Source organism: Carassius auratus, chromosome 34 (assembly GCF_003368295.1).
Source record: "Carassius auratus strain Wakin chromosome 34, ASM336829v1, whole genome shotgun sequence".
NCBI classification, from domain to species: Eukaryota; Metazoa; Chordata; class Actinopteri; order Cypriniformes; family Cyprinidae; genus Carassius; species Carassius auratus.
The window spans coordinates 9,260,959-9,274,137 of NC_039276.1; the positions used below are offsets into that span (position 1 = coordinate 9,260,959).

The 13,179-nt window shown below is 34.0% G+C and overlaps 2 protein-coding genes across 2 annotated transcripts; one reads left to right on the forward strand and one right to left on the reverse strand.

The window, feature by feature from the left end:
* Nucleotides 1-81: 81 nt before the first annotated feature.
* lamp1b (lysosomal associated membrane protein 1b) lies at nt 82-3,887 on the reverse strand. The gene is made up of 6 exons (XM_026217779.1): nt 3,574-3,887; nt 2,621-2,826; nt 2,150-2,272; nt 1,992-2,058; nt 1,732-1,896; nt 82-1,411 (listed from the first exon to the last, which is right to left on the reverse strand). Exons 1-6 carry the CDS (start codon nt 3,632-3,634, stop codon nt 1,272-1,274), a joined length of 762 nt encoding a protein of 253 aa, XP_026073564.1. The 5' UTR covers nt 3,635-3,887; the 3' UTR covers nt 82-1,271.
* Nucleotides 3,888-5,980: 2,093 nt separating this feature from the next.
* Nucleotides 5,981-12,736, forward strand: LOC113053737 (T-cell surface glycoprotein CD3 zeta chain). The gene is made up of 8 exons (XM_026219007.1): nt 5,981-6,216; nt 10,197-10,294; nt 10,390-10,461; nt 11,339-11,389; nt 11,639-11,671; nt 11,832-11,888; nt 12,043-12,072; nt 12,297-12,736. The coding sequence occupies exons 1-8, from the start codon at nt 6,090-6,092 to the stop codon at nt 12,369-12,371; spliced, it is 543 nt and encodes a 180-aa protein (XP_026074792.1). The 5' UTR covers nt 5,981-6,089; the 3' UTR covers nt 12,372-12,736.
* The last annotated feature ends 443 nt before the right edge of the window (nt 12,737-13,179 follow it).

Below are 13,179 nucleotides of genomic sequence, written 5' to 3' on the forward strand. Positions count from 1 at the left end.
GCCTATTGCATTGTTGTTACTAATAACTGTTTTCTGTTCACATTTACTGTTGATGAAATGTTTTAACTCAATAAAGATATATAACAAGCAAACTCATTTTATTTAAAAAACGTAGAATCGCATTCCCTTAAAACAACATGAACATCCTAGCAGTCAAGGCAACACTTCAATATCCAAAAAAAAAAAAAACTCAATTTATGCAGTCATTGCATATGAAGGTGCATCAGAAAGGAGAAAGATTCATCCACAATATGACAGCATGTTTAACAGTGCACTCCTTGTTTTTGTAACAGTTAACCATTTACCTGGGTATATAATAGTCTAAACCTAGCTCAAGTTATTCAGAACTTCCTGTTGTGTTAGTGTGAATTATACTCTTTATCCATCCAGTAGTGCAAAACCATAATATTTCCTCACTCTAGAATTTCCCTTTTAACATTTCTGAATGAGTGCAAATGCAATGCTTAATGGAAGCAAGCAGGGTATATAGTTTTGATATGTAGTACGAGAGGGAAACTATATAAGCTATATAGTGATATTGAAGGGTGTTCTACTTTAGAAAGTGGATATTCCATTTGTAACAGAGTTAACAGAGTCTCTTCTGGAGATATATCCATGCTAGATGTGGAATTACTCTTTAATAAAACTTAGTACCAGATTGACATCAGAATGAATACTGTCAGGTAAGGCTTTGTTAGTATTATTATTGAATTCATAATGAATAATGAATGTCAAAAGCTGAGTCTTGTATAGTGTTCAACCCCAAATGAGAACTTCAGAAATCACAGACAGTAGTTTGAGATCAGGAAGTATTGTTAAATATCTAGTCCCTTTTAGACAGAGCATGTAACTGTAACAACATTATCAGTTTCCATGCTTGTATTTTTTTTATAAATAAACACATGAGGTTAAATTTAAGAAAATGAGGTACCAAACAGATAATATGCTTTCTGTTCCCAGATTAAGCCTTAATGACAACAAACTCCAGGCATTCCTCTAGATAAGCATAATCTGGTTCCTGGAAACAATACCTTCGCATTTTGCCCTGCACACTTAAGTATGCAATAATTATACAATGTTTAACATAATACAACAAAGACCCAGGAAGTCCAGGAAGTGCAGGTCCACCGGTCCACGGTGAGAGGGTGAGACACCTGGATAGTGCACAGTGGGTTAAAAACTAGGCAGCTGCAGTTGTATAGTGTTGCTGAGTCCAGATGAGAGCAGAAATCGGTGGAGCCTACACATCCTGGCTTAAAGATTACTTGAGGTTAGATGGTCTGGTAGCCCGCATGACTTCTGTTCCTGCCAATAAGGTAGGCCAGGATCACTATGAGCACAAGAACAGCCAAGGCAGCACCCACAATAATGGGAATCAACATGTCGTCCTCATCTAGATCACACTCCTCAGCTAGAACAGAGACAAAGTGAGAGGAGAGGGTGGCAAAGTTAAGGAAAACACTATTTAATAGCATCAGTATTTCAAGATCTATTAAAAGAGAAAGTCATCCGTTTTAGTTAACTTTAAAAACCCTTGATGGGACTACGGTTCTAAATGGATGAACGACTTGGTAACCTTATGTGGATATTCGAAACATCTTGGGTTTCTCAACATCACATTGTTAACAATTTGATTCTGCCAAGTAATCTTAATTTGTGTTGAACCCAGAATATTCTTATCAAGAATTAAAGGACAAAAGTGACAAAGGGTAAAAAGAGAGAGAAAAATACCGGCTCCAAAATCTCCATTGACTCCGAAAGGCTGCACTTGAAGCTGGAAGGTGTTGAGAGAGAAATCCTGTGTAACGCTCAAGCTCTTCTCCTTCTGACACATATAAGAGTGGCCCAGAGTTCCCACCATGTAGTTCAGAGTGGTGTTCCTGAAGACAGTGCGCTCTAGGCAAAACAAACAAACCAAAAAGAATTTGCTCAGCTTTTCAGAGAACTAAAATCTAAAACTATTAAACATTGAATATTTAATACTGACTTACTAGTCATATTAGGCAATGCGGCTGACAACTCCAACCCACTAAGATGATATTTGTCTGATGTGGAATTCTGAAAAATGTTATGTTATGATGACACCAACATGTTTGTGGATCATTAAGAGGACATTAGGAGAAATAATAGAAGGAGATTCGAAACTTACCAAAGAGAAGCTGAAAGTTAGAGTGATGTTGTCTTCAGTGAGTATGAGAGTCGCACTGTCTGGATCGCAGGATCCAGAGGATTTAACCAGGCTTGGATGCAGGTTCAAGACCTCCTGGACAGTCTGAAACGCAAGGTATGTTTACATTTAGACTGTGCTTACAAATGAGGACGAAACCTTCATTATTCTGAATTCCATAGTCATACAATCATCATACAAATCCCTTTATCCCAGCAAATCCCTTTATTTACATAATCCAAGGAATCTTAATAATGGCAAAATAAATGGTATATATCAAAGAAATTAAGCATACAGGTCCTTTTCCCATGTGTCATCTCAGGTGAATAAGAAAATTAATTTGTCATTTAAATTAAGTTTATTTGCTTACCCATTGAACAGAAAAGGAGATATTTAGCAGAATACTTCAAGCTACTCTTGTCCAATGAAAGTGAAAGTTAGATGTGCAAGTACCTTGCCACTAGAGCTCGAAATAAAGTTAATTTTGAGCTGCAGTCCCATCCGTGCCAAGAGACAGACCACGTCAGTTGCATTGGTGACATTGTAAGTGCCTTTTTCAGGGGGTCCTGGGGTGGCAGGAGAAGCCGGAGGAGAGTTGGTTTCAGGGGTGACCACAGAGGGTGTCACATCAGCGGTCAAAGTCTGATGTATACTGAGAGCTGTAATGGTAATGAATTATTTTAAGAGGCTCTAAATGAGTTGTAGAGTTGATTAGGAAGGTGCACTTACTAAGTCTTTGATACACCATGCTTTTTCATTCCAATAGCAGACTTTATACTGACATCTGTCGAAATGGATGAATTGTATTTGTTTACTAAATGCTGCTGCTTCACCAAACCCGTTTATTTTATTTTTTTATTATCATAATTATTAAATGAAGCAAACTGTATGACAGACTGTTCAGTTAAGGGCAATATGGTGGCGACCCGTCACGTGTACACAGTACAGTTTATTTTTTTATTATACTGAGAGCCTTACTTGTACATAATCAACTCATTTCTTAATTTTGTAATTTTTTGGAAATATGCATGTGCACCATCAAAAATTTATAAACTGGTAGTCAAAAAATCGTATGGATATTGTCGTGATTTTCAGTAACGAAAAAAAGCTACACAAGACATACCTGTAAATAGGCAAAAATATTTCCCTCCAAATGAGAAACAACATTACTCAGCTTTTCTTACACAGCAGACATGTTTAGGCCATGGTTTTGCAGGAATAAACATTATTGTTTAAAAAAATATACATAGGAAAGCAACATTAAATTAAAAACACAAATTAAAAAGGAAAAATACTACAGCGTCCTCTTGGACCGTTTCTTATTATTAATTAATTAACCAAAATATAACCAGACTAAATGCTATAGTCCTGCAGCCCAAAGCCAACTATATGTAAATAAAACTTACCTAACAGCAGGCTAAAAATCGCCCCGCTGGGAGTGTTTTGTTTGCGGATGATGGGGCTCATGTTTCTTGCCAAAGTAACGTTAAATCATAAACACACTCGATACAAAAACAGATGATGCTAGACTGTGCAATATGCGTCTTCAAACGGACTCTTCAGATAACTGTCGTTACAGTGCTGTCGTATACGATCTGTTCCAAGCTGCTGTGCCAAATCTACATCTGATAAACGCACTAGGTCAGATTTGTTTAGTTCTGGAAACCGCAGCAGGAAACACCAGCGTCATGTGAGCTATGCATCTGAGCGACTACCAGCGTCAGTCACACACAGCAGCAATGCGCATGCGCATTCTATATTTTTAAATGCATTTTTTATTTATTTTTATACAACAGATAGAACACAATGCACCATCGAGTGCTTTAGATCCATATATAATATGAATCATAAAATCCGATAATAAAGTAATTCAACTATAAAACAATGACTTTCATTTGCGCTCCCAACAACTATTACTCCCGACATTTCATGATTTGTCACATTTCATTCATATAAATTAATATTTCTGTAAGTGTTGTGATAAGTTTTTCCTTCCCGAATGTTCAGTGCGTCATTAAATCATTTAAATAATCGTAAAATACACATCCATACAAACTTTAACATAATGGGCCACAGAAGGGTTTTTTTTTTTTTTTTTTTTTTTTTTTTTGTTGTTGTTGTTGCATTTAATTAGTCGTGGTTAATACTTCGACAATAATAATCAAGTTAGTTACTACCTAAATTGTATGTTCCCTGTGGTTAAGTTGTCCTTAAAGAATGGTGAAATATGGTGAAAACATAAATTTTACATAGATTTAAAAGTAGCTGCACATAATCTAAAGTAATTCTGTAAAGAGCAATGGAATGAGGATACATATGATTTAGGATGCTCCCAAGTGTCATATTACAGAGACAATTTACAAGGACGCTAAAAAAAAATTAGGATGCAGAATGCCATCACAGAATAGTGATACCTGACCTTTTGCCCTTTTATGTTGCTTGCAATGGTGAATTTAGAGATCCTGATAAAATAGTTTGAAATTAATCCAACACTGGCAGCAGTTATGAGGGAGACAGGAGCTAGTGGTCAATATTTTACAGTGAATATTTCTCAAGTTAGACTGTTTTTGTAAAATCAGCTTCTGTATGGACATGTGATAGTGACGTGAAACCCTTTAAAGCTATTGAACACTTCCAACTGTTACCCAGGAAAAAAGTATACAGTTCATAGAATCATGTGGAATGTTGTCACTCTATGAAGTAAGTTTTCACAGTGGAATCTGCCTTTAAAATAGCTTATTAGACATTTTCAACACTGAAACAGAAAAACATAAAAATATATATTTTTAAAAAATCAGCAAAAAAAGGTGAAGTACCACAAATGTTGTAATGAATAAATGTATTTAATTAATTAATTAATAGTGTTCATATGGCTCAAGTGGTAGAGCATTGAGTTAGCAGCACAAGGTTGTGGGTTTGATTCCCAGGGAACACATGTTAGGTAAAAAAAAAAATGTTAGCCTCAATGCACTGTAGGTTGCTTTGGATAAAAGTGTCTGCTAAATGCATTAATTTAATTATGTAGATCTCACAAAATGAGAAAGTATTTCAGACTTTTGGTTATAAACATCTATCATTATGTAGCTGACCCTAAATTTTCTGTGAATGTTCAAAACATCCAAATTTTCTTCTTGGTTATGCAAACATTAAAGGAACTCTAAACATTCTGAAACAAGTTGTAACATTTAGAAAAATTTAGACATCCAAACGTCAAAACTAAACATTTTAGGAAAAAAACTATAATGTTTTTGTGGTAACATTTTGAGATCACCAAAGACAACATAACTTCAAACAAACATTCTTTTAATGTTACTGTAAGAATGTTTGTTCATAACTTGCCATAGGAAACTTGCCCAAATGTTAGCCAAACTTCTGAGAATGATTGTAAACTTGTACTAGTGTACAATTAAAAACTCACCAATGGCAAATGCAAAACAGCAGGGGGCACAACATGCACAAACTAGCTTGTGAACTGCAAGTTGCAATGTATATTAATAAAAAAAACAAATAAATAAATTACAGATATAATTTGCATGATTTTACTTGATTTTTTACTCAATATACTGTAAGAACTAATATTTCTATTGTGTATGATTTTCTGCAGGGGAAAACAAATTTGATTCAGATCTGTTATGAATACATCAATCCAATGCTGTTCAAATGGAAAAATCAAACTCAGCAGACAGTGTCTGTGAAGTAACCTGCAACACTGATGAAAGACACATAACAGTTAGTGAAGATGGTCTAAAAATATACAGGAAATGCTGGTGAGACTCTTTTGAGATGAGAGGACAAGAGACTCTTTGGTGTAGGCAGTGCTTGTCATTCACTAGAACAGAAAACCCAGGGCTAGGGCCACTTCCTGTAGGTAAAAGATTGACACAGTAGAAGCAATCAAAACAGAAAGGCAAAAAACTGTTGCATGTTACTTACAGGCCGAGCAACAGTAAGGTACGGCATCCACAGAAACTTCATCGTTTCAAGGAATGTAATGGAAATGAGCAGGACAATCACTTTATTGTTCTTGGCCTCACAAGTGTCCTTCACAGGTAAAATAATTTCTCTTGCTCTTCACATACTTATTGCACAGGGTGTCATAGATCTAGATACATCTAGCACATCCAGCGCTGAGTTTTAATGGTTTACTATATCGGTTGTGAAATCTGTAACCGCCGCTGTCTGGAGTAAATGTTTAGAAATGTAAAATTACAATTTGTGTGTGTTTTTTACCTGTAAAAAAACATTGAGATCAAACATCAGGACATCGTCATGGGGTCATTTTAATTTCCCTGTACAACCAGCAAGTCTTGTAGCATAAAATGTAACGTCTAAGACTTTTAAGTGACGACTGTGCAATACACTATTGAGTTTTGCAACCTCATTTCTGAAAAGATGAAGGGTTTTCAGCATTACTGTGTTGATGGTTTGTAACTGTCACCTTCATGTTTAAATGTTGTTTCCTGAGATTAAAAAGAAGATCCAAGAAAAGCAATTCTAACTCTCTGAAACCCACACAATCTCCTCTGAGAAACTCAGAATTGACAGGATCACCAAATGGCAGCTTTTCAGAAAGTCATCAACACGAATGGCCGCTTAGACACACCTTATTATTTGTAGGTGTAGGATACCTTATTATTTGTATTTGCCAAATGTAATTTAAAACAAATAATAATTAGCAAAAGGTTATTATATTTTACTTATTATTATTATCATTGATATTATTGTGTAGTGGTTTAAAAAGTTATACTAGAATACAGCAATAAATCATGCAGAAAGTAATTATGTATCCAGTAGTATATTTACTTATCTAAATGAAAGAGTTGATTAACGCTTTCTACCTGTATAATACGAAAGCTCAAAGCTTTTTTAAGAAAAATAGTACTAGTTATAGTTAGAGGAGTGTTTGTTTCTGAATAAAGTAATATTTTAGAAACATACCTGACCTTTACTAGAGCATTTGTACAAATACACAGAAGGTTTGTGCTGCATATTAATAACAAAACATGCCAAAAAGAAAACAAGCTCATTTTCGACCCTTATGAAATATGTCTGTGTTTGCTGCCACACCTTAAGTGGAAGAGACAACAGTAAGAAAAATAGATAACAGATGGCACCCATTTACATATACATTTTGAATGTACAACCATTTTAGCCAAAATCCAAATACACATCTGCTAGATATTTCTGACATTCAGAACAAACTGCAAAATCGTTCAATCTGTTGTATATGATAATGCTATCGTATCAGTCAATTTGGCCTAATTAAAAAAAAAACGATTTCTCTTTTTCTTAATTCATCATGATTGAGTGTTGCTGTAATGTTGAATAGAATCGCACTAGATAAACAACTTCTTCAAGGTAATTAGTAGCCTAAAATAATAAAACCTACAATCTTTTCTTTATCACTGACGATTTTACATTTTTAATCAATCTGAAGCACCTCTTTGTGTTTTTTATTCTTTTATATTAAGCAAACAAAATTCAGCGATATTGATAAGCAATGCATTAGTGATAAAAGTGTAGTTCGGTATGAAACAACGTACAGAACTACCAAATTTTGCTATAAGTTTGATTGCATCTTAATAATTGCTGTTAAGCATTCATCGTGTCTTTTTGATTATGCCTTTAATTGATTTTTCCGTACATTTCTGCCATATGTACATAAACTGAGTCACCTCTGATAAGCTAATACTAAATATTATAAAAACATTAATTTTCTGAAAAGTTGCTTTGCAAACAATTTGTATCGTAAAAAGCGCTATACAAATAAAACTGAAATGAATAAATGTACACTGCAAAAAAAAAAATAAGAATCTGGCAGGATATCTGTTATTTTTATGCAATGCCTTAATGCTTAAACACAATGCAATTCAATGCAAAATTCAAAATAAAGGTGTTTTACGGAAAATTTATTTTTTCTTTATTTTAATACAGCACCAGTAGTGTTTTTTTTTTTTTTTGTGTATAAAGATTTTATTTGTCTAGTCATATATACTGTATATTGAGTGTTTCCAAGCCCTTGTTTCTTTATTCAATGATCTTGCAGAAGAAAACAGCTTTTTGCCCCTATGGCACGTGAAAGGTGTGTGGTCAGTTTGCTAACCTTCATCCTCCGGCCCCCATAAATAGCTATATGATCTGTAGTGATGCAATGGGGGCTTCACTGTTTCGTGCTCATTCTTGCACTTATTTAGACCCATGCAGAGAAACCACCAAACAAGATGACACACACACATTTACACAGAGATCAGAGAGACACACACAGAGGAGCCTGGGCCCCTTCTGCCTCAAACAGGAAGGCATGAGTGCAGTTTTTTTATAGACATTTGTTATGTGACCCTCTAAATGTTCTTAATGTAGAAACAAATTACTAACGAGAGTGAGAAATGAGATTCATCCCTATTACATTTAATTATGCAAGAATTGTCTAAAATAATATCTTAGTAGTTTAAGATCACAGTACCGAATGAACTCTGTTGACGAAGCATATGGTTCATCTCTTTAATGCATTTTTCTAATAACTGTCTATTTATCTAAATATTATTTATAGATTTATACATTTCAACGGCAGTAGAGTGGTGACTAGACCAAAGTTTATTTGATTCATGCTTGCATTACACTGTTTTTTCTTCTCTCAATTATACTTCAATGTTTTGTTTGTCCTAATGATAGGTAAGAATCATTAGTGCAGAAATATATTAATATCTTTGTGAACTGATTACAGTTAAAAGTCAAGTTAGATATTGAAGTTTATTTAAAAGGACCTTACTAAATTAATAGATCGCAATGCAATGATCGTAAAGTATTTGGACATCTTCCTCTGTTAAAGAGGAACAATTATTAATGCATTATATATTTTGCATACAAAATAATCTACATCTAAGTGCACTGTAACTCGACTCTTGTCTGTTTAATTGAATTTCAGTTGCTTGTACCATTTGGGTTGTGCAGTTATGACAAACCATGGTGCGCATATTGGCATTTGGAAGATTTTCATATACACATTAACGTTATTTCAAGTCTCGCTCGTTAATAATTATGTTTTATTAGAAAATGCATTTAGACTTGTTTTGTTCACAGTCAAGACACAGTCTTCATGAAACATCAACTAATCTCAAATATTATTTATAGATTTATTTTGATTATTCTGTTAAATAAGAGAGTCCGCGGCATATTGAGCAGTCCGGTTAAATGTTCCACACATGTGTGCACTATTTTTGTATTTATTTATTTGAAGAGACAGTGTACTATTTTTAATAAATGTTTCCATTGATACCGGATATAGTCAGAGGTTAATTATCATCCGCAGGCAGGTCGTCACTAAACCAGCTTTAAAAATGACACAAAATGAATACTACACAATACAGTACGTACAATACATTAAGACACCTTCTGTAATATTTACATTAAAATGCATATAATCTATATTTCAGCTTTTTGTTGAATTTGCATTAAAATTTCAGTAAGTTTTATCTCGTCTCTGTGGTTTGTTTATAAAGTTGTAAAGCCAGTTTGCATTCTACTCATTTAATCCAATAAAAGCAAGCAGATGATTTGTGTGCTGCTTTTGGGATGCTTTTGTATATAAATCAGTGACAATGACATATGAATAAAAGCCTTGGGATTGGAAAATTGTATTAACATCCCATAGACATTGAGGCATATTCATTTTTTCAAATGTTTTCCAATCTTCATAGGTGCCTTAAAAATAAATTAGCATCTTAATGAAATCTAAATACAAAGTTTTCTTCCTTTTTTAATTGTATAGTGGTTTAGGTTCTAGTGGTGCTTCTCAAAAACTGTTTTTTTCTGAGTTTTTTTCTCTCATTCTTCCATTCGCTTATGTACTGTTTTCTTTCTTGTTTTCTTGCTTTTTACACATTACAAAACCAACTAAGCAGAAAAAGGAAGAAGTCAAACATTGCAGAATATCCATAAATATCAAGAACAATACATCAAATTCGAAACACCATGTTTTAGTTGAGTATTTTAATGAAGTCTTTTTTTAAAATGTTTTTTCTATTTGCAGAGGCCTCGTCTGCGAGTGACCCAACATATTGCTATGTTTTAGATGTTCTGCTGCTGCTGTATTCTATCCTTTTTACTGCGCTCTACTTCAGAGAGAAGGTAAGTTGAGGCCTAGCATGCACCATTTGCTCTAAGTGAAGAAATTGACCTCATGGTTCAAACCGATAACCTGTCTTCTGCCTTGTATGGCTTAGTTTACAAAGGAAGGGCCTGTTCCTCCAGATCCTGCATCGCCGGAACGTAACCCCAATGAGCCTGTCTATACAGTGAGTTCTCATTAATAAATGTCTCCCAAACAGAGGTTCATGTTAAAGGTTCAAATATAATTCATGTGTTGATGTGTATTGCATTCAATGGGTTATTCTTACTATGAAGTGCGTTTTCGTCTTCTTATCATGGGTGTAATATCTGATAAAAATATTAAACTTTTCTTGTATCTCAGAGCCACACTTAATTAATCATTGGTAGGAGTTTTAAACAATTTCACTACTTGCGTTTGAACTTAATTTTGGTTTGTTGCCATATTTGTGATGTACATGGTTGCTATGAACGTCTGAAAATAAAAACTGGCAATTTATGAAGTTCCTTATTTTATCCTTACTAAAATCAAAAACGTTATATAGGTTAGTACAACAAGTAGGCTTTTATTTTCGCCACCTGTTATATCTCGAACAACTCAGATGGTCTTTTGGCATCCTTAAAACAGCTAAAATCCTACTTTAAATATCAAAGAATACATTAACATTGTTGTGATATATGTGTAATGTGCAAAGACACAATTAAGTGATCAATTTAGGCAGTGTTAATACTGGTTGCATATGGTTACAACACCATGTGTTTGCGAGAGCCTGTTTACCATACAAATATGCACCCTGACTCATTTTTAATCTAACATTTTTACTGAAAAGGTTGAAAAACTCAAATTACATATAAATACTTCAAGGTAAACACAAATATATGTAGGCTAGGTACTTTTTCCATTTTTACTTTATTCAAGTCTCACGATAATTCAAAACCTGAGTTGGCCAGAGGTTCTTAAAGTCGGGTTTAACCCTTCATTAAGCATATTTATGTTTAATCGTTACAAAATTCACTGGAATGACCCAAATAGTACTAAGTCAACGTGCGTGCTGTATTTCTTAGGCCTTGGATCTGCCTCAGACGAGTTCCGATTATCAGCAACTGGATAGACCGGTGAGATTATTTTATGTTTTAATTTGTTGAAAGTATATTCACATTAGTCACACTGGCAGATAGAGCATAGCAGTGCATTAAGTGCACATTAATGATATATAGTGTGTTGTAGCTACTGTTCACTTCCTGTCTTGATCCCCAATCTTGTTTGCAATCAGTGATTCAATGATAAAGGTTAAAGTGAAGTTCTGAAAGGGAAATAAAAAAGGAGGTTTTTTTTTAATGTCTACCAATATCCTCATGTTTCAGATCAGAAGACGAGAGCCAGAGACACATTATCAGGTCAGTAACGCTTGCGAAAAAGGATGTGAGTAACAGATAAGATGAAGCAGATATACCTGCTGCCCTCCTGTGGTTGTTTACAGTCTAACGCTAACATTTAGTAACCGCTCTGCAGTGGTGGTTGGTGTAGGCTATTTACTTTGGTTTGTATATTTTCCAGGAACTGAGAGCACATACAAGTGACGAATACCAGGAAATACGAACTAAGGGGAAAAAAGTAAGTGTATCAGGCCAACGCAACGAGTATGAGAGACGTGTGTGGGTTGTGGGGTTAGGAAGTGCTTTTGATGTGAGGTTTACCCAGTGGTGTGATGCATAATAAATATACTTAGCAATCAATATAAATATAAATGTTCTATTTCTGTCTGCAGCCTCGCAAAGCAAAGGGCCAATCTAACGAGGTAGTGTACCAATTCATTTTTAACACTTGGTTTGATTTGTACCTTATTCATATATTTGTAAACTTAAAAATACCTTTGTATGACCACCTGGTGTATTACATTTATCTGTTCATAAGATCATCTATTTTGGAAGTTACTATTCCCAAATGTATCATCTTAATTGTCTTATAAGTGTTCTAGATAGGTTTAAAACAGACTACAGTCACTTGTTTATTCCTTTAAAGGGTCGAACAGGGAAAAGCAGGGATGCAGCTGAGGCTGTGGAGATGGAAACTCTTCCCACTGCAATTAACAATTAACACAATTAGCACAAGCACAGGAGCAACTTGTATCTGCCAACTAACAGACAAATTCTATATCTTTGTTGGATGCATTTTTATGTCTTTTTTTGTATTTGTTACTTTGGCTAATCTGTATTCTGTAGTCTTGCATACACTACCATTCAATGGTTTGGTGTAGGTAGGATTTTTCATTTGAAAAAAAAAAAAAAATTAATACTACTATTTAGAAAGGATGCATGAATTTGATCAAAAGTGTCAGTAAAGGCATGTTTAAAATGTTAAAAACGTCCTTCAAATAAATGCTGTTCTTTTGAACTTTCTATTCAAAGAATCCAGAATAAAAATGATCATGGTTTTCATAAAGATATTAAGCAGCACAACTGCTTCCAACATCATATATATATATATATATATATATATATATATATATATATATATATATATATATATATATATATTTTTTTTTATCACCAGATCAACACATTAGAATAAATTCTGAAGGATCATGTGACACTGAATTCTGAAGTAATGACTGTCAAAATTCAGTTTTGCCATAACAGGACTAAACAATATTTTAATATATATTAAAATAGACAAGTTATTGTAAAATTGTATTATTGTTGTACAGTATAACTGTTTTGCTCTATTCTAATTAAATGCCTTGGGGAGCATAAGAGCCTTTTCAAAAACATTAATAATCTTGCAGACCCCAAACTTTTGATCAGTAGTGTGTGTTATGTATGTACAGATGGAGAGGTAGTGCTGTTATTTTCTACATATTTTATACGTAAAAGTGCATATTTTGTGTGTACTGTAAAGCATTAGG

What these genes read in the sequence shown, in the direction of transcription:
- LOC113053737 (XM_026219007.1), top strand. Translation starts at nt 6,090, where the DNA reads ATGTTACTTACAGGCCGAGCAACAGTAAGGTACGGCATCCACAGAAAC. An exon ending in CCAATGAGCCTGTCTATACA is followed by an intron (nt 10,462 to 11,338) that starts GTGAGTTCTCAT and finishes TGTATTTCTTAG; the next exon opens with GCCTTGGATCTGCCTCAGAC. An exon ending in AGCCAGAGACACATTATCAG is followed by an intron (nt 11,672 to 11,831) that starts GTCAGTAACGCT and finishes TATATTTTCCAG; the next exon opens with GAACTGAGAGCACATACAAG.
- lamp1b (XM_026217779.1), bottom strand. Translation starts at nt 3,634, where the DNA reads ATGAGCCCCATCATCCGCAAACAAAACACTCCCAGCGGGGCGATTTTT. An exon ending in GATTTTTAGCCTGCTGTTAG is followed by an intron (nt 2,827 to 3,573) that starts GTAAGTTTTATT and finishes TTACCATTACAG; the next exon opens with CTCTCAGTATACATCAGACT. An exon ending in TAACTTTCAGCTTCTCTTTG is followed by an intron (nt 2,059 to 2,149) that starts GTAAGTTTCGAA and finishes AACATTTTTCAG; the next exon opens with AATTCCACATCAGACAAATA.